This window comes from Loxodonta africana, chromosome 16 (genome assembly GCF_030014295.1).
Source record: "Loxodonta africana isolate mLoxAfr1 chromosome 16, mLoxAfr1.hap2, whole genome shotgun sequence".
Classification (NCBI taxonomy): Eukaryota; Metazoa; Chordata; class Mammalia; order Proboscidea; family Elephantidae; genus Loxodonta; species Loxodonta africana.
The window spans coordinates 5,764,513-5,786,623 of NC_087357.1; the positions used below are offsets into that span (position 1 = coordinate 5,764,513).

The 22,111-nt window shown below is 43.6% G+C and overlaps 1 protein-coding gene across 2 annotated transcripts in view; it reads right to left on the reverse strand.

Annotated features, from left to right (window-relative positions):
• GLRX3 (glutaredoxin 3) overlaps positions 1–19,989 on the reverse strand; it is a 43,242-nt gene extending 23,253 nt beyond the window's left edge. The window contains exons 1-2 of one of the 2 annotated variants that reach the window (XM_064269163.1): positions 19,862–19,989; positions 11,269–11,377 (exon numbers count right to left, since the gene is read on the reverse strand). In XM_064269163.1, the coding sequence (XP_064125233.1) occupies positions 11,269–11,377; positions 19,862–19,950 (198 nt within the window). In that variant the 5' untranslated portion in view covers positions 19,951–19,989. Of the gene's footprint in view, positions 1–11,268; positions 11,378–13,538; positions 13,875–19,861 lie in introns of those variants that run through there. The other variant, XM_064269164.1, reaches the window with a different exon arrangement.
• Between the last annotated feature and the right edge of the window lie 2,122 nt (positions 19,990–22,111).

A 22,111-nucleotide genomic window follows, 5' to 3' on the forward strand; every position in this document is an offset into this window, starting at 1 on the left:
AGATGAGTAAGACAATGACCTCGTAAATTTAACTCATAAAAATGGGCTAATCCCTATACTTCACAAGTCAAAAATGCCAAACTATCACAGCTGTTAAAAAACAAAAAAAGACTAAGAAATCAAACTTCAAGACACAGGCCGGGCTAGTAAAACATTAGTCCCGTGCCCTAGAAATTTCCAAAAGTTCTCATCAACTAAAGAAAACTGTTTTAGAATGAACCGCACGCCTCTCTCACTAAGAAATGCCAATCATCTCTTGAATATTTTACTTCTCATTTTCTCACTGCTGTCTGGCAACTGTGGCCTTTTAAATTACCTACCTCACAAACCCCATGGAAATCATCTTTGCCCTTGATAATGTCTCCTGAAAGAAAGACTAAGCCATGGAGTGAGCTTCCTGCAAGAACAACCGACCACCCTGTCGGCACTCACAGCATGGCAGACGTGGCCAGGCTCAGGTATCCCCTGCCAGGACAAGGGCTTTCCAGCCTTGGCTTGCTGAGCTGCTTCAGCACCTGAACTACTTAAAATCTCACTGCCAAGTATGGCGCCAATGCGAGAAGTAACTCTATAGTCACTTTAAATAAATCATTTCAATGGCAGCTAAGAACAATGTGTTACCTAAACCAGTAACATTATACACATAAAAACAGACTGAGAACGATTACCACGATCTTAATCGATCTTATGACTGAAAACCTTTAATCATTCATTTCACCTGTAATCATTATCTTTTATCAGTGACCAAACATGCAGTTTTAATGTTCTCTTCTATTTTTTATATTGGACCTTTTAGGGCTATACTTTAAGATTACATTACACATTTCACTGAAATTTTAAATTGGTTCTTCAATTTTAAAAAGATAACTGTTATATTCATATTAGTTCTATCTGCATAAAGAAACACAGAAGGAGTCATACAAAATTATTGCAAGTGGTTACTTATGGGCATGGGGCAACAGGACTAACAAGGAAAGGCGTGGGCATGAGACTTCTCAACATAAACCCTGTCTACACTGTTTTGATTTTGAGCTGAGCGAAATACAGTTGAAACAAAAAAAGGATATATAGCTATGCAAAAAGATTCTGAAAATTATATCACCTACTATATAAACTAATTAACCCATCAGAATTCTGGGTTTTCAGAGTTTACATAAAAAGTGGCATATAGACAAAATACAATTATGCCATTTTTTGAATATCAGTCATGGATATGCTTGCCAGCATGTACTCTGAATTCAAAAATTCCGGTTTTTAAAAAAATAAGGCTTTGGAGTCTTCAGACATGGATTGGACTGGACAATGGGTTGGAGAGGGATGCTGGTGAGGAGTAAGCTTCTTGGATCAGGTGAACACTTGAGACTATGTTGGCATCTCCTGCCTGGAGGGGAGATGAGAGGGTAGAGGCGGTTAGAAGCTGGCGAAATGGACACGAAAAGAGAGAGTGGAGGGAGAGAGCGGGCTGTCTCATCAGGGGGAGAGTAATTGGGAGTATGTAGCAAGGTGTAAGTTTTTGTGTGAGAGACTTGATTTGTAAACTTTCACTTACAATAAAAATTATTAAAAAAAAAAATAAGGCTTTGATTTTGTGTCATTTTTTTTAAACATCCTAAAGATTTTTTTAAAAGATTCCAGCTTTTGAATAGTGTGCCTCACCTTTCCAATAATTCATTTCTAAGATTAGATATTAGGACTAAGTGCGCCTGACCCAAGCCACAGTGCTTTCAATTGGCTCATACGCATGTGAAAGCTGGACAATGAATAAGGAAAACTGAACGTGAATTGACACCTTGGATTATGGTGCTGGCGAAGAATATAGAATATACCATGGACTGCCAGAAGAAAGAATAAATCCGTCTTAGGAAAAGTACAGCCAGAATGCTCCTTTAGAAGCAAGGATGGTGAGACTTTATCTCACATACTTTGGACATGTTATCAGGAGGGACCAGTCCCTGGAGAAGGACATCATGCTTGGTAAAGTAGAGGGTCAGTGAAAAAGAGGAAGACACTCCGCAAGACGGATTGACACAGTGGCTGCAACAATGGGCTCAAGCATAACAACGACTGTGAGGATGGCTCAGGACAGGGCAGTGTTTCGTTTTGTTCTGTATTGGGTCACTATGATTCGTGATGGACTCAGCTGCACCTAACAGCAACAACAAGATTCTCAAATCATATTTTGGCCTTGTTGCCTAAACCAGTACTAAGTCCTGGATGACAACACTAAACGGTGCTGTATCAGTGTGGCTAGCACATGGCCACAACCCTCACTTTCCTAGTAAGTGACCCACTCAGGAGAGAGGCTAGGCTGCAGGCACATGCAAATCCAGAGTAAAAACAAAGGCGGCAAAGAAGAGACCCTGGCTTCCTTGTTCTGCATTCTGAACAGGTTAGAAGGACTCTCCGTTTCTCCTGTAAGTCTGCACTTACCCAACCCAAGGAAGCAACTCCTTTCTATTCCCTTGGTCCCTAGCAGTCCATACACACCCTCTCTTGAATCAGTTTCTGTGCCACACCTAGCTTTTCAATGAAGTTAAGTCTTGTTAATATTTTAACTATATTAAAACCTAATCAGAGAGGGGGGCCAAGATGGCGGACTAGGTGGACGCTCCCGCGGATCCCTCTTGCAACAAAGACTCGGAAAAACAAGGGAATCGATCACATACATAACAATCTATGAACTCTGAACAACAAGCACAGACTTAGAGACGGAGGACGAACAAATACGGGCAGACAGCGACTGTTTTCAGAACTAGGAGCCAGCGCACCAGCTGACTACTTGGAAAATCTAGTTTCCCAGTGATGGCTCGGAGACAGCAGTCCATATCAAACCACATAAAGAAACAGACCATGACAGCTTCTCCAACCCCCCAAACAAAAGAATCAAAATCTTTCCCAAATGAAGATACAATCCTGGAATTATCAGATACAGAATATAAAAAACTAATTTACAAAATGCTTAAAGATATCACGAATGAAATTAGGATAAATGCAGAAAAAGCCAAGGAACACACTGATAAAACTGTTGAAGAACTCAAAAAGATTATTCAAGAACATAGTGGAAAAATTAACAAGTTGCAAGAATCCATAGAGAGACAGCATGTAGAAATCCAAAAGATTAACAATAAAATTACAGAATTTGACAACGCAATAGAAAGTCAGAGGAGCAGACTCGAGCAATTAGAATGTAGACTGGGACTTCTGGAGGACCAGGGAAACAACACCAACATAGCTGGAAAAAAATCAGATAAAAGAATTAAAAAAAATGAAGAAACCCTAAGAATCATGTGGGACTCTATCAAGAAGGATAACTTGCGAGTGACTGGAGTCCCAGAACAGGGAGGGGGGACAGAAAACACAGAGAAAATAGTTGAAGAACTCCTGACACAAAACTTCCCTGACATCATGAAAGAAGAAAGGATATCTATCCAAGATGCTCATCGAACCCCATTTAAGATTGATCCAAAAAGAAAAACACCAAGACATATCATCATCAAACTTGCCAAAACCAAAGACAAACAGAAAATTTTAAAAGCAGCCAGGGAGAAAAGAAAGGTTTCCTTCAAGGGAGAATCAATAAGAATAAGTTCAGACTACTCAGCAGAAACTATGCAGGCAAGAAGGGAATGGGACGACATATACAGAGCACTAAACGAGAAAAACTGCCAACCAAGGATCATATATCCAGCAAAACTCTCTCTGAAATATGAAGGAGAAATTAAGATATTTACAGATAAACACAAGTTTAGAGAATTTGCAAAAACTAAACCAAGACTGCAAGAAATGCTAAAGGAGATTGTTTGGCCTGATGACCAATAATATCAGGTACCAGCACAATACAAGGTCACAAAACAGAACGTCCTGATATCAACGCAACTCAAACAGAGAAAGCACAAAAACAAACAAATTAAGACTAATTCTAAAAAATAAATAAATAAACAAAATAATACACACAACAGGAAATCATGGAAATCAATAGCTAAACGATCAAAATAATCAAAAAGAGGGACTAAATATAGGAGGCATTGAACTGCCAGATGGAGAGTGATACAAGGCGAAATAGAAGGATACAAGTTAGGGTTTTACTTAGAAAAATAGGGGTAAATAAAAAGGTAACCACAAAAAGGAATATCAATTCCATAACTCAAGAAAAAAGCCAAGAAAAACGTAACGACTCAATAAACACAAAGTTAAACATTATGAAAATGAGGATCTCACAAGCTACTAAGAAAAACGTCTCAGCACAAAAAAGCATGTGGAAAAATGAAATGGCCAACAACACACATAAAAAGGCATCAAAATGACAGCACTAAAAACTTACTTATCTATAATTACGCTGAATGTAAATGGACTAAATGCACCAATAAAGAGACAGAGAGTCACGGACTGGATAAAAAAACACGATCCATCTATATGCTGCCTACAAGAGACACACCTTAGACTTAGAGACACAAACAAACTAAAACTCAAAGGATGGAAAAAAGTATATCAAGCAAACAATAAGCAAAAAAGAAGAGGAGTAGCAATATTAATTTCTGACAAAATAGACTTTAGACTTAAATCCACCACAAAGGATAAAGAAGGACACTATATAATGATAAAAGGGACAATTGATCAGGAAGACATAACCATATTAAATATTTACGCACCTAATGACAGGGCTGCAAGATACATAAATCAAATTTTAACAGAATTGAAAAGTGAGATAGACACCTCCACATATATAGTAGGAGACTTCAACACACCACTTTCGGAGAAGGACAGGACATCCAGTAAGAAGCTCAATAGAGACACGGAAGACCTACTTACAACAATCAACCAACTTGACCTCATTGACTTATACAGAACTCTCCACCCAACTGCTGCAAAATATACTTTTTTTTCTAGCGCACATGGAACATTCTCTAGAATAGACCACATATTAGGGCATAAAACAAATCTTTGCAGAATCCAAAACATCGAAATATTACAAAGCATCTTCTCAGACCACAAGGCAATGAAGCTAGAAATCAATAACAGAAAAACTAGGGAAAAGAAATCAAATACTTGGAAAATGAACAATACCCTCCTGAAAAAAGACTGGGTTATAGAAGACATCAAGGAGGGAATAAGGAAATTCTTAGAAAACAACGAGAATGAAAATACTTCCTATCAAAACCTCTGGGACACAGCAAAAGCAGTGCTCAGAGGCCAATTTATATCGATAAATGCACACATACAAAAAGAAGAAAGAGACAAAATCAGAGAACTGTCCCGACAACTTGAGCAAATAGAAAGTGAGCAACAAAAGAATCCATCAGGCACCCGAAGAAAACAAATAATAAAAATTAGAGCTGAACTAAATGAATTAGAGAACAGAAAAACAATTGAAAGAATTAACAAAGCCAAAAGCTGGTTCTTTGAAAAAATTAACAAAATTGATAAACCATTGGCTAGACTGACTAAAGAAAAACAGGAAAGGAAACAAATAACCCGAATAAGAAACGAGAAGGACCACATCACAACAGAACCAAATGAAATCAAAAGAATCATATCAGATTACTACATAAAATTGTACTCTAACAAATTTGAAAACCTAGAAGAAATGGATAAATTCTTGGAACAACACTACTTACCTAAACTAACACATACAGAAGTAGAACAACTAAATAGACCCATAACAAAAAAAGAGATTGAAATGGTAATCAAAAAACTCCCAACAAAAAAAAGTCCTGGCCCAGATGGCTTCACTGCAGAGTTCTACCAAACCTTCAGAGAAGACTTAACACCATTACTATTGAAGGTATTTCAAAGTATAGAAAAAGACGGAATACTACCCAACTCATTCTATGAAGCCACCATCTCCCTGATACCAAAACCAGGTAAAGACATTACAAAAAAAGAAAATTTTAGACCTATATCCCTCATGAACATAGATGCAAAAATCCTTAATAAAATTCTAGCCAATAGAATCCAACAACACATCAAAAAAATAATTCACCCTGATCAAGTGGGATTTATACCAGGTATGCAAGGCTGGTTTAATATCAGAAAAACCATTAATGTAATCCATCACATAAATAAAACAAAAGACAAAAACCACATGATCTTATCAATTGATGCAGAAAAGGCATTTGACAAAGTCCAACACCCATTTATGATAAAAACTCTCACCAAAATAGGAATTGAAGGAAAATTCCTCAACATAATAAAGGGCATATATGCAAAGCCAACAGCCAATATCACTCTAAATGGAGAGAACCTGAAAGCATTTCCCTTGAGAACGGGAACCAGACAAGGATGCCCTTTATCACCGCTCTTATTCAACATCGTACTTGAAGTCCTAGCCAGGGCAATTAGGCTAGACAAAGAAATAAAGGGTATTCAGATTGGTAAGGAGGAAGTAAAGCTATCACTATTTGCAGATGACATGATCGTATACATGGAAAACCCTAAGAAATCCTCCAGAAAACTACTGAAACTAATAGAAGAGTTTGGAAGAGTCTCAGGATATAAAATAAACATACAAAAATCACTTGGATTCCTCTACACCAACAAAAAGAACACCGAAGAGGAAATAACCAAATCAATACCATTCACAGTAGCCCCCAAGAAGATAAAATACTTAGGAATAAATCTTACCAAGGAAGTAAAAGACCTATACAAAGAAAACTATAAAACTCTGCTACAAGAAATTCAAAAGGACACGCTTAAATGGAAAAACATACCCTGCTCATGGATAGGAAGACTCAACATAGTAAAAATGTCTGTTCTACCAAAAGCCATTTATACATACAACGCACTTCCAATCCAAATACCAATGTCATACTTTAAGGGAATAGAGAAACAAATCACTAACTTCATATGGAAAGGAAAGAATCCCCGGATAAGCAAAACATTACTGAAAAAGAAGAAGAAAGTGGGAGGCCTCACCCTACCTGATTTCAGAACCTATTATATAGCTACAGTAGTCAAAACAGCCTGGTACTGGTACAACAACAGGCACATAGACCAATGGAACAGAATTGAGAATCCAGATATAAATCCATCCACGTATGAGCAGCTGATATTTGACAAAGGACCAGTGTCAGTCAATTGGGGAAATAATAGTCTTTTTAACAAATGGTGCTGGCATACCTGGATATCCATTTGCAAAAGAATGAAACAGGACCCATACCTCACACCATGCACAAAAACTAACTCCAAGTGGATCAAAGACCTAAACATAAAGACTAAAACGATAAAAATCTTGGAAGAAAAAATAGGATCTACCCTAGGAGCCCTAATACAGGGCATAAACAGAATACAAAACATTACCAAAAATGATGAAGAGAAACCCGATAACTGGGAGCTCCTAAAAATCAAACACCTATGCTCATCTAAAGACTTCACCAAAAGAGTAAAAAGACCACCTACAGACTGGGAAAGAATATTCAGCTATGACATCTCAGACCAGCGCCTGATCTCTAAAATCTACATGATTCTGTCAAAACTCAACCACAAAAAGACAAACAACCCAATCAAGAAGTGGGCAAAGGATATGAACACACATTTCACTAAAGAAGATATTCAGGCAGCCAACAGATACATGAGAAAATGCTCTCGATCATTAGTCATTAGAGAAATGCAAATTAAAACTACGATGAGATTCCATCTGACACCAACTAGACTGGCATTAATTCAAAAATCACAAAATAATAAATGTTGGAGAGGCTGCGGAGAGACTGGAACTCTCATACACTGCTGGTGGGATTGTAAAATGGTACAACCACTGTGGAAATCCATCTGGCGTTATCTTAAACAGTTAGAAATAGAACTACCATACAAACCAGAAATCCCACTCCTCGGAATATACCCTAAAAATACAAGACCCTTCACACAAACAGATATATGCACACCCATGTTTATTGCAGCTCTGTTTACAATAGCAAAAAGCTGGAAGCAACCAAGATGTCCATCAACGGACGAATGGGTAAATAAATTGTGGTATATTCACACAATGGAATACTACGCATCGATAAAGAACAGTGACGAATCTCTGAAACATTTCATAACATGGAGGAATCTGGAAGGCATTATGCTGAGCGAAATGAGTCAGTTGCAAAAGGACAAATATTGTATAAGACCACTATTATAAGATCTTGAGGAATAGAAAAAATGGAAAAGAACACATACTTTTGTGGTTACAAAGGGGGGAGGGAGGGAGGGAGGGAGGGAGAGGGCTTTTTATTGATCAATCTGTAGATGGGAACTGCTTTGGGTGAAGGGAAAGACAACACTCAAAACAAGGAAGGTCAGCCTAATTGGACAGGATTAAAAGTAAAGAGGTTTCCGAGATAAAATGAAAGCTTCAAAGGATAGCGAAGCAGGGGCTGGGGTCTGGGGAACTTGGTTTGAGAGGACTTCTAAATCAATGGGCAAAATAATTCTATTATGAAAACACTCTGCATCCCACTTTGAATTGTGGCACCTGGGGTCCTAAATGCCAACAAGCAGCCATCTAAAATACATTAATTGGTCTCAACCCACCGGGAGCAAAGGCAAAGGAAGAACACCAAGGTCACACGACAACTAAGAACCCAAGAGACAGAAAGGGCCACTTGAACCAGAGACCTACAATATCCTGAGACCAGAAGAACAAGTTGGTGCCCGGCCACAATCGATGTCTGCCCTGTCAGGGAGCACAAGAGACAACTCCTGAGGGAGCAGGAGACCAATGGGATACAGACCCCAAATTCTCATTAAAAGACCACACCTAATGGTATGATTGCGACTAGAGGAATCCCAGAGACAATGCTCCCCAGAACTTCTGATGGCACAGGACAGGAACCAACCCCGAAGACAAATCATCAGGCATGAAAAGGACTGGTCAGTGGGGGGGAGAGAGATACTGATGAAGAGCGAGCTAATTAAATCAGGTGGACACGGGAGAGTGTGTTGGCAACTCTTGACTGGAGGGGGGATGGGAAGATAGAGAGAGATGGAAGAAGGTAAAATTGGCACGAAACGAGAGACTGTAAGGGCTGACTCAATAGGGGGAGAGCAAGTGGGAGAAGGGAGTAAGATGTATGTAAACCTACATGTGACAGACTGATTGGAATGGTAAATGTTCACTTGAAGCTTAATAAAAATTTAAAAAAAAAAAAAAAAAAAAATGATGAAGAGAAACCCAATAACTGGGAGCTCCTAAAAATCAAACACCTATGCTCATCTAAAGACTTCACCAAAAGAGTAAAAAGACCACCTACAGACTGGGAAAGAATATTCAGCTATGACATCTCAGACCAGCGCCTGATCTCTAAAATCTACATGATTCTGTCAAAACTCAACCACAAAAAGACAAACAACCCAATCAAGAAGTGGGCAAAGGATATGAACACACATTTCACTAAAGAAGATATTCAGGCAGCCAACAGATACATGAGAAAATGCTCTCGATCATTAGTCATTAGAGAAATGCAAATTAAAACTACGATGAGATTCCATCTGACACCAACTAGACTGGCATTAATTCAAAAATCACAAAATAATAAATGTTGGAGAGGCTGCGGAGAGACTGGAACTCTCATACACTGCTGGTGGGATTGTAAAATGGTACAACCACTGTGGAAATCCATCTGGCGTTATCTTAAACAGTTAGAAATAGAACTACCATACAAACCAGAAATCCCACTCCTCGGAATATACCCTAAAAATACAAGACCCTTCACACAAACAGATATATGCACACCCATGTTTATTGCAGCTCTGTTTACAATAGCAAAAAGCTGGAAGCAACCAAGATGTCCATCAACGGACGAATGGGTAAATAAATTGTGGTATATTCACACAATGGAATACTACGCATCGATAAAGAACAGTGACGAATCTCTGAAACATTTCATAACATGGAGGAATCTGGAAGGCATTATGCTGAGCGAAATGAGTCAGTTGCAAAAGGACAAATATTGTATAAGACCACTATTATAAGATCTTGAGGAATAGAAAAAACGGAAAAGAACACATACTTTTGTGGTTACAAAGGGGGGAGGGAGGGAGGGAGGGAGGGAGGGAGAGGGCTTTTTATTGATCAATCTGTAGATGGGAACTGCTTTGGGTGAAGGGAAAGACAACACTCAAAACAAGGAAGGTCAGCCTAATTGGACAGGATTAAAAGTAAAGAGGTTTCCGAGATAAAATGAAAGCTTCAAAGGATAGCGAAGCAGGGGCTGGGGTCTGGGGAACTTGGTTTGAGAGGACTTCTAAATCAATGGGCAAAACAATTCTATTATGAAAACACTCTGCATCCCACTTTGAATTGTGGCACCTGGGGTCCTAAATGCCAACAAGCAGCCATCTAAAATACATTAATTGGTCTCAACCCACCGGGAGCAAAGGCAAAGGAAGAACACCAAGGTCACACGACAACTAAGAACCCAAGAGACAGAAAGGGCCACTTGAACCAGAGACCTACAATATCCTGAGACCAGAAGAACAAGTTGGTGCCCGGCCACAATCGATGTCTGCCCTGTCAGGGAGCACAAGAGACAACTCCTGAGGGAGCAGGAGACCAATGGGATACAGACCCCAAATTCTCATTAAAAGACCACACCTAATGGTATGATTGCGACTAGAGGAATCCCAGAGACAATGCTCCCCAGAACTTCTGATGGCACAGGACAGGAACCAACCCTGAAGACAAATCATCAGGCATGAAAAGGACTGGTCAGTGAGGGGGAGAGAGATACTGATGAAGAGCGAGCTAATTAAATCAGGTGGACACGGGAGAGTGTGTTGGCAACTCTTGACTGGAGGGGGGATGGGAAGATAGAGAGAGATGGAAGAAGGTAAAATTGGCACGAAACGAGAGACTGTAAGGGCTGACTCAATAGGGGGAGAGCAAGTGGGAGAAGGGAGTAAGATGTATGTAAACCTACATGTGACAGACTGATTGGAATGGTAAATGTTCACTTGAAGCTTAATAAAAATTTAAAAAAAAAAAAAAAAACCTAATCACCCACAAGGAACTACCTACAGTCTGCTTTGCTCACACATTTCCACCCCTGCTAGCCTGATGCTTGCTGGTTACGTCCTCCCACCCAAGTAAGTGGTAGAGAAAGCGTGGTGATTTTTACACCACTCAGTACTTGAGAAATGAAGACTATTTTAAGATTTTTAAGAACCCACTGCAAGAATAATAGACCCCAACACCGATTATAAACATTTGAGCTCCAAACCACTTCACAGAATCTAGTCTGAGCCTCAAATCAGAATCAAATTCATAGAAGACATGACACAGAAGGGCAGTACCTTCACGAAGGAGACCTGAGGGTGCTCTTTGGCCAACTCCACCATCACCTCGTTCATCTGGGTACACTGCGGAGCCCATGGTGCCCAGAAATGCACCACAAGGAGGGACCTGCAACCAATAAGATGCGCTTTTAAATGACATTATCTTTGGAAATAAGCTAATACTGACAGATTAAATTCTATTACCGAAACTAAACCTTTCAAAGAACTGTCTAAACTGTTTCATACATTTCACACAACACTAAACATAGACTGAAATATAAGGGCAATCTGTAGGGTCATGGGAATCTGCTGAATAAATTTTCAGGTTAATGATATTCCTTGAATCCAGATCTATCCCACATGATATGGTTCCGAATCCATCCCTTTCAACTAACAACCATATAAATCAGCTGTATCTTCAGATCCTTGGTGACAGTGGAAACTAAGCGTCCACATCAGAGGCACAAAGCTTGTGGAAAAAGGCGCCCATACATTCGTACTACTGTTAGCATTTACTGTATACATGGTATGTGGATGAAGGGGCAGAGTCGTGGCCACAGGAGGCACAAGTATTAAACATGAAGGGCCAGCAGAAAAAAAGGAAAAAATGGAACTACTCTTCCAAAGACATCCTTTTATACTTTCTTATAATATACACTATGCTTCAAAACACTTTCTAAAAAGTGACTATATGCACAGATAAAAAGAACAGACTAATAAACAGCTTACTAAATTCTTAGGAATCTCAAGGTACATCGATCTTAACTATTTTCATATAAAATTCTCTTGGCAAAGGTATTTTTATGTCTGTTCTTATATTCAACTGAAAATCCTTCAGTTTTATAGAATTCTAAATTCAAATATAACCTTCTCCTCCCCAAAAAACTCATGAGTAAAACATGTAAAAACCATGTATGTGTGTATGTGTATGTATACATACATATGCACACACGCACACACGTATGAATTAATTACATGACGGAAGCACCAAGAACAACCAACATGTGGGCAAGGAAAGGAAAAAAAATAATAAAAAACCTGTTGCCATTGAGTTGATTCCGACTCACAGCGACACTATAAAACAGAGCAGAACTATACCATAGAGTTTCCAAGAAGTGGCTGGTGGATTCGAACTGCCAAACTTTTGGTTAGCAGGCAAACACTTAACCACTGCGCCACCAGGTCTACAAACTGTAAAGCCCGGTAAAATAATATGGGTGAGTGGTAAGTGTCTACAGCTAGGTGCCAAGAATGTGGAACCCAGGGGAGGCATTAGGGGGATTTAAGAGGTAGAACAGGATCCGGTGACAGACGAGACAGAAGTCTAGGGCTGAGTCCCAAGTATGTCTGGCTTGGTGGCTGATGGCTAGTAGTTACACTAGCCAAGATACATAGTACAGAAGTTGCCAACCTGAAAAGAAAGGAAGTCTATTCTAAAAAAAAAAACCCGTTGCCATCAAGTCAATTCCAACTACAGCAACCCTACAGGACAGAGTAGAACTGCCCCACAGAGTTTCCAAGGAGCGCCTGTGGATTCGAACTGCTGACCTTTTGGTTAGCAGACACTGCACTTAACCACTAAGCCACCAGGCTTTCCAGTGGCTGTTAATATGGTAGTCTGGAGCTCAGGAAAGGAGTCTGTACTTGATCTACAGATCTGAGAATCAGCAAGTCAGCAGTGCCGCCACTAGGCTCAGGAGAAGGCTCACCCATGCAGAGATGGTAAAAAAAGAGGCCCACGGTCGGACACCTGAGGCTCATCAGCATTGAGTTAGGACAGGAGAAGGAAAAAACCCACGTAGTAGACCAAAGAGGGGCCAAGTGAGATAGGAAGGGTAAAGGACAGAGTGCCAAGAAGAGTGTCATACTTAGAAAGCTAGAGATAGAAATGCCATCCAATCCAGCCAGCCTACCCCCAGGAATGTATCCTGGAGAAATAAGAGCCATCACACCAATAGACATGTACGCCCATGTTCGCTGCATTACTCCCATAGGCAAAAGGACGGAAACAACCGAGGTGCCCATCAACACTCATCTAAGACACACTTACTAGTCCCAAACACCTGTCCAGAGCAAAGAAGAAGGAAGAAAACCAAAGACGCAAGAAAAATATTAGCCCAAAGGACTAAAGGACCACATGAACCATAGCCTCCACCAGCCTGAGCCTAGAACTAGATGGTGCCCGGCAACCACCACCAGCCACGGTGACAGGGATCACAATAGAGGGTTCTGGACAGAACGGGAGAAAAATGTAGAAAATTAAAATCACAAAAAAAGACCAGACTTACTGGTCTGACGGAGACTGGAGTAACCTCCGAGACTACAGCCCCTGGACACCCTGCTGACTCAGAACTGAAGCCGCTCCCGAAGTCCACCTTTCCGCCAGAGGTTAGACAGGCCTATAGAGCAGACACCAACACAGGTGAGGAACGTGCTTCTTAGGTCAATCAAGTATATACCAGACCAAACGGGCAACACCTGCCCAAGAGCAAGCTGAGAAGGAAGGGACAGGAGAACCGGACGGATGGACATGGGGAACCCAGAGTAGAAAGTGGGGGGGTGCTGTCACATTGTGGGGATTTCAACCATTGTCACAAAACAATTTGTAGATAAATTTTTGAATGGGAAACTAACTCACGCTGTTTCACCTAAATCCAAAAAACATAATAAAATTGAAAAAAAAAAAAAAGAGTGGCAACCCCCAAGGCAGCAGGAAGGGTCAGCAGGTATCCAGACCTAATGCACCATTTCCTTCAGTGCCACAGCCTCAATGGAACAGCAGCACACGGCAGACTCGAGGGCCTCAGGGACAGAGCTGAGGATGAGGAAGGAGACTGCGAGAAGTCTACCGTTTCAGAGTCTGGCTGTGAACAGAGCACCATCCAGAGGGCAAGACTGGATCGAAGGAAGGGCCGTTTTTTTTTAAAACGACAAAATCTTCAGAAGGTTTATTTGTGAAAGGACAGTACAAACTGAGAGGGAGAGGCTGAAGAAGGGAGAGACGCAAGGTCTCCGCGGAGGCAGGAGAGGGAACCGGGAGCACAGCACACTTCACCTAGCAGAGGGCAGGTTCCCGAGTCAGGGGAGAAGGGAAAGCATGGGTGGGGCTACAGATAAATATGAAGGTATTGAGGTGGGTTTTTTAGGTGGGGGGAGGAGGGCTGAGGAAGATGTTACTTGGAGTCCTTGTTCTCTTTCAGGTGGGAAGCAAGACCATTTGCAGAGACAAAGGAAAATGGAGGACAGGAGTCACAGATGGGCCTGATGAAAATGTGAGAGCTGTCCCGGGGAACACACAAGGAAAGTGGAGGCTCTACAAGAAGGTCCCCCGGGGCAAGAAAGGATACACTGTGAAGCCCCCAGTCCAATGGGGGATGGTTTGACCCAGCAGAGCAAGCAGCTTCAGTGTGAGTAGGTGGGCCGCAGAGGCTATGGTGTTTCATCAAACCCGGCTTCCTTCTCCTCCTGGGCATGCGGCGACACTACATTTCCCAATCTTCCCTGTAGTTGTTTGTGGCCCTGGAATTGTGGGTGAAGTGATGCACGCTACATCTGGGCCTGGCCCCTCAAACTCCCCCTCGGGATCCTGTCTTATCCCCCAGCAATGCAGGACCCAGTGGAGACTCCAAGGCCTAAGGGACAGAGGGAAAGAAAACACAAAGACTTCTGTAAGGATGCTCAAAGCATATCACAGGTTGTTAATGAGTCTTCCTCCAATCCTGATGCTGTGTTCTTCTTCATATAGCCTGGCTTTTTGGATTATTTACTCAGCATACAATCTGTATACGACTGTCAAAATTCATCTTAGCAAACAACATTTTTCACCAAACTGGCAAAGGAGTTTTTTAAATTATAATATTAAATTAAATGACAAACAAGATAAAGTGAGACAAGCGCTGTCACACTCTGCTGGTGGGAATTAAATTTGGACCTTTCCAGAAATGTTTCACAGACTTGCAAATATCTATCCTAGTGAAGTAACTAAAGAGACAAAGGTTTTATGTTTATGGGTATTTTCAGACTGTTTTACATAGCAAATAACTGGAAAACGCTAACATTGAACAATATATTTTTAAATTTGTAGCAGTGCTATCCAAACCCAAAACCACTTTCATCGAGTTGGTTCTGACTCATAGCAACCCTGAAGGACAGAGTAGAAATGCCGCATAGGGTTGCCAAGGCTCAAATCTTTACAGACGCTGACTGACACACCTTTCTCCAAACGAGTGGCTAGTGGGTTCGAACTGCCAACATTTGTTAGCAGCCAAGTGCTTTAACCACTGTGCCACCAGGGCTCATAACAATATTATGAAAATCATGTTTTCAAAGAATAATGACATGGGAAAATGTTCACAGTATAATTACATTTAAGAAATTACAACAGGCTTCCAAACTTTATAACAGTATGAGTCAGCTATGCAAAAATAAAAAAGGATACATAAAACTTGAATTCAAGTTTCAGTTTCATCACTACTAACAAGACTCAGAAAAAGTACCATAGTTTAAGTGCTCTAAACTTCCACATCTGTAATACAGCAACACCTAACACCTTGGGATGCTGAGAAGATCAAACAAAAACATAAAAGCACTTCAGAAACGTTAAAGTACTATATTAATGCTGATGGCTATTTTCAATGTTCTCATGGACACTAAACTTCCGTCAGACCACTAAGTACCTAAGGCACAGTATAAGGACATATACCCAAAAGAAAGACAAATGATGTCATCCTCTTTTCGATTATCTGTAACAGTGTCCCTTCCATTATCGCACAGTGCACTGTTGGAGGAAAATATTTAGAGAAAGTCCAGGTTTAAATCCTGGCCAAGGTAATTTTAGACAGTGGTGAAATCTCAGCTCTTTGTCAGTAAAACCATTAGTGCTCAATAAGGAGTTTTTTCTCTATTATTATTACAAGTGTTTTGACCCTACAGATAACACAAGGAGCCCTGATGGTACAATGGTTAGGCACTCTGCTGCTAACCGAAAGGCCAACATATCTAACCTACCAGCAGCTCCAAGGGAAAAAGACCTGGCAATCTGCTCCCCTAAAGATGACAGCCTAGGAAACCCTATGAAGCAGTTCTACTCTGTCACATGGGGTCACTATGAGTCATAATCGACTAGGCGGCACACAACAACAACAGATAACACAAGCTCAAAGACCACAGCCTTCAGTACGGATTACACCTCAACATAAAGAAAACAAAAATCTGCACACCATGATAAAGAGAGAAATGTTTGAAGTTGTGAAGGATTTCATTTTACTTGGATCCACAATCAATACCCACGGAAGCAGGAGTCAAAAGACGCATTGCACTAGGCAAATCTGCTGCAAAAAACCTCTTTCAAGTGTTAAAAAGCAAACATGGTCACCTTGAAGGCTAAGGAGCACCTGACCCAATCCAAGGTATTTTCAATCGCCTCTTATGTATATGAAAGCTGAACCACGAATAAGGAAGATTGAAGGAGAACTGACGCCTTTGAGTTGTGGTGTTGGCGAAAAATACTGAAAATACCACGGACTGCCAAAAGAATGAACAAATCTGTCTTGGAAGAAGTACAGCCAGAATGCTCTTGAGAACCATTCTGGTAGAAGGCCAGAGAAAAATAAGATGGATTGACACAGTGGCTGCAACAATGGGCTGGGGCGTAACAACAACAGCAAGCATGGCACAGGACTGGGCAGTGTTCCCTTCTGTTGTACAGAGGGTCACTATGAGTCGGAACAGACTTGACAGCACCTAACAACCACCACCATTTATTAAACACCACCATATATTAAACTCTGTTAGGTGTTTTACACATGGGCACAACCTCTTAATTATTCTGTAAATGGGTATTAATAGCCCTACTGTGTAGGCCAACTGAGGTTTCAGCAACTTATAAAATCTAATTAGATAGCTTAAGCAAAAAAAAAAAAAAATTTCAATTCATACCAAATTTTAAAACTGAGAAGGGATGATGTGGAAAGATTTTAAATGATTACATTAACACAAACCAAACCTGTTGCCTTCAAGTCGACTCTGACTCATAGCGACCTTATAGGGCAGAGAACTGCCCCACAGTTTCCAAGAAGTGGCTGGCGGATTCAAAAGGCCAACCTTTTGGTTAGCAGCTGTAGCTGTTAACCACTTCTCCACCAGGGCTACTTACTACCTCATGTTCTGAATGCTGACGTTTTCACAAGAGGCAGAGATTGTTCCTTCCCCAGATGCCAGATCCTCTGTCCCACGTGCCTTTTTACGTTAATTACTACAGAAAGGGTGTGAGGGTTTTTGGGTCATTTCAAGTACAGACCAGTAGCAAGAATACATCTAACTGGTATTTACATTTAAGCCTTTACCCCTTGTGGTATTTTAAAGATTGTTTACAACATGAAGCATAAAAACAAAAACGTAAAACACACAAAAAAACCAAAGTCAGGTGACGGTAAATTGAAAACGTTTATCAAGGGCAGGTCCACACAAGCTGTACTTGCTTCCAGAGGCCACCTCTCATGTCCTCCGTAATTTTGCTGCCTTCAGATCTGTGTGGAAAAGTGCAGGATGAACCAGAGTCCAGTGCTCATCAATGAGTAAACCTCATTTCCCCTCGTTTAACAATTTCCCAGGTAAGCCTGAAATGCCAAAAGAGCTGTTTTAATTAGCACTTTGACTTCATTGCCTCCATAAAGCATGGCCAGCCAGAAGAGTTATCTGTCACTTCTCCCCATCTTCAACAAAGGCAAGCCCCCATCTCATCTGCACTCTCCATTGAAAAAATCACAAAGTACTACCCGCTTCTAATTCAAATTCAGTGACAAACTTCTACTGAATTTAGATCAATTAAGCATTTATGGCCTGTGAACTCCATGCAGGCACTCCGCTCCATACTGAAAACAGTAACAGTCAACATCTCCACGTGCTTTCAGCATGCCAGACAACGAGCTAGGTATTTTACAGTCATAGTCTTGTTTAATCCTCACACAACCCTAGGAGGTAGGTACTACTCTAAACCATTCTACCGCTTAGGAAACTGACGCTTGCTTATGAAACTGGCCCAGCGGTCCCATAATGCCTGGTAACTGGCCACGTTGGGAATCTGGTCCCACGCAATCTGACACTAGAGCTTCCATCTGAACTCAGTCCTTCCAGGGCTCTAGAGCTGAGGTGGCACTGTTACTAAGGAGCGCTCATCGGCATTCCTGTAAGCATTTACTTGTAAGCATTCACCCCTGCAAGCATCTACCTGCAAGCATGCATATAGTTCAGAGCTTCCATTTATCCAAAAACGTTTTCAGGGCATCCCTTTGTAGTCTTCTCAAGGGCAAGAAGCACGTGGGCCAACCTGAGCCAACTCGGACTACACTGATTCATGAAACAGGAAATCCCTGCCTATGGCAACCTGAGTACCAACAAACTTTAAAATATAATTTTAAAATGAAGACAGAACTGCCTAACCCTGGTACGGCTTGATTGGTTGCTTTTCCTGGTGACAGGTACGTTCTACAAAGTGACGCTAAGAGACAGTACAGACAAGTGCGACCTGTCCGATTACAGTCTGCACAGAGAGGTCGGACCCATGGGCTTGGGGTCCCCACTGACGCATTCCCCGCTCTCCAGGCCCAGCTGAGGTCTCCGACCCCCGCCCTCCCCATCCGCCCCCACCCCCTACCCAGGGCCAGCGGGGGGTCTCTGCATCCCCCACCTTTCATGCCCTGTCCGGGTCTCAGCGTCCCCCGCCCTCCAGGCCCGGCCCAGGTCTCATAACCCCTCGCCCCGCAAGGCCCAGCGCGAGTCTCCGAGCCCCTGCCCTCCAGGCCCAGCCCGGATCTCATGGCCCACTGCCCTGCAGGCCCAGCTGGGGTCTCCGCGCGCCCCCCCCCCCCCGCCTCCAGGCTCAGACCAGGTCTCTAGGACCCCGCCCTCCAGGCCCGGCCCAGGTCTCATAACCCCTCGCCCCGCAAGGCCCAGCGCGGGTCTCAGACCCCCTGCCCTCCAGGCCCAGCCCGGGTCTCAGAGGCCCCTGCCCTCCAGGCCCAGCCCGGGTCTCAGAGGCCCCTGCCCTCCAGGCCCAGCCCGGGTCTCAGAGGCCCCTGCCCTCCAGGCCCAGCCCGGGTCTCAGAGCCCCCTGCCCTCCAGGCCCAGCCCGGGTCTCAAGAGCCCCCTGCCCTCCAGGCCCAGCCCGGGTCTCAGAGCCCCCTGCTCCAGGCCCAACCCGGATCTCAGCGCCCCCTGCTCTCCAGGACCCACCCAAGTCTCCGGCCCCGCCCAGACTGCTAAGCTGAGTCACCGCGTCCGTGACCCCAGAATGGCCAGGCCCGAGGCTGGAGAGTCGGGTCCACGGGCCCGGGCCGCCAATTGGGCCGGGCCGCGCCCCCGGAGCCGCACTTCAGCGGCCGGGCGAGGGGCGGCCTCCGCACTGCTGACTCTCCCAGGCAAAGCAAGCCAGACTCTGGGCCGTCCGGCTCTGAATCCCAAATGAGGACTATGGGGCGTCCGCGGGCCGGGCGGTCCACCGAGGCCGCGACCGAACGGCGGGAGGGAGCCGGCCAGGCCTTCCAGTGGGGCCGGGCCTCGCGAACGGCCTCCGCCACGGCTCCTAACTTCCGCCGCTCGCCGCCCCGCTTACTTGGCTTTGGCGGGCAGGAGCTCCTCAAACTGCCTGGCCGAGCCAACCTCCACCACGGCGGCTGCCGCCTCGGGCGCCCCCGCCGCCATGCTGCCGCCGCCAGACAGGAGCAATCGAGCGCGGGCGGCTCGGTGGGCGGGGCCGCGACGCCGGCTCGCTGCGCGCAGGTGGATCGCCGTCCCCCGCAGGACCCGCCCCCGGACCCGCCCCATCCCGGCCTGCGCCGGCCTCCCGCGGGACCCGCCCGGTAGGCCCCGCCTCCCGAGTGACTTGCCCCGCAGGGCGCCGTCTCTCGCGCCCCGCCCCTCCCGGCCTGCGCATGTCCCCTTCGGACCGGCCCTGCAAGCCCCGCCCCTGCAGGCCCCGCCCCTCCCGCGGCCCCGCCCCGCAGGCCTCTTCCGTCTCGCGGGCCGCGCCCCAGGGTCTCTGTACTCTGCAGCCGAGATCGTGAAACGACAGAGGCCGCGCTGGCGCCTGGCCCAGGCCAGGGGTTTCCACTGGGAACCTGGAATCCTCATGCCAAGGGTCGTGACTGTCAGGTAGCCATGTGGCTGCGATACCCATTATGGTGGCCATAGGGCTACTATAAGCATAGACCACAGGACCGTAGGATTGATTCGAAATAGCCAGTACCAGTCCATTTCCGCTCTCTGATGCCTAGGATCGCTGAGTCGGAATCCACTCAACCGCAGTGGGGTTTTTTAATGCCTAGGACAGCGATCTTTTTGCATTTCATTTAATTTTGACGACTTCAGTTTTCCTAGATTCAACCACATATGTCTGCATTCCACCTTCTGATCACTAATGGATGTTTGCAGCTGTTTCTTCGCATCTTGAGTCGTACCAAGTCCGCAAATGAAGGTCCCGAAGCTTTACTCCCTTTACATCATTGAGGTCGACCATACATTGAGGCCCCAGCCCTGGTGGCACGGTGGTTGAGAGCTCAGCTGCTGACCAGCTGCTCCTTGGAAACCCCATGGGGCAGTTCTACTCTGTCCTAGACTGTTGCTATAAATCAGAATGGACTTGAGGGTGGCGGACTTTTTTTTTTTTTTTTTTTGATACTTTGAGGAGGCAGCTCTTCCCCAGTCTTCTTTTGAGTGTCTTCCAACCAGATGTGTTCCTCTTCCAGTATTATATCAGACAACGTTCTGCTGCTGTTCATCAGAAATTCAAACCGGATTCAGAAGAGGCCGTGGAACCAGGGATATCATTGCTGATGTCAGATGGAGCCTGGCTAAAGGCAGAGAACACCAGAAGGATGTTTACCTGTGTTTTATTGACTATGCAAAGGCATTCGCCTGTGTGGCTCATAACAAATCATGGATAACATTGGGAAGAATGGGAATTCCAGAACACTTAACTTGTGCTCATATGGAATGTATACAAAGACCAAGAGGCTGTCATTTGAACAGAACAAGGGGATACTGTGTGGTTCAAAATCAGGAAAGTTGTGTGTCAGGGTTGTATCCTTTCACCATATTTATTCAATCTGTATGCTGAGCAAGTAATCCGAGAAGCTGGACTCCATGAAGAAGAACGTGGCATTAGATTGAAAGAAGACTCATTAACAATCTGCAATATACAGATGACATAACCTTGCTTGCTGAAAGTGAAGAGGGCTTGAGGCACTTACTGATGAAGATCAAAGACTACAGCCTTCAGGATGGATTACATCTCAACATAAAGAAAACAGAACTCCTCACAAATGAACCAAAAGCAACATCATGATAAACAGAGAAAATATTGAAGTTGTCAAGGATTTCATTTTGCTCAGATCCACAGTCAACGCCCAGGGAAGCGGCAGTCAAGAAACCAAGTGACGTATTGTATTGGGCAAATCTGCTGTAAAAGGCCTCTTTAAAATGTTAAAAAGCGAAGAGGTCACTTTAAGAACTAAGGTGCATATGACCCAAGCTGTTGTATTTTCATTTGCCTCAGAGGGATGCTAAAGCTGGATAATAAGTAAGGAAGATTGAAGGAGCCCTGGTAGCGCAGTGGTGAAGCGCTTGGCTGCTATCCAAAAGGTTGGCAGTTTGAACCCACCAGCCATTTCACAGAAGACAGATATGGCAGTCTGCTTCTGTAAAGATTACAACTTCAAAACCCCATGAGGCAGTTCTACTCTGTCCTTATTCGGTTGCTGTGAGTCAGAATCGACTCGACGGCCATGGGCCTCTAAGTGTAAAATATACAACTGATTCAAAGATTCAGTATAAAAAAAGTAAAATACCTCATTTATGATTTTGA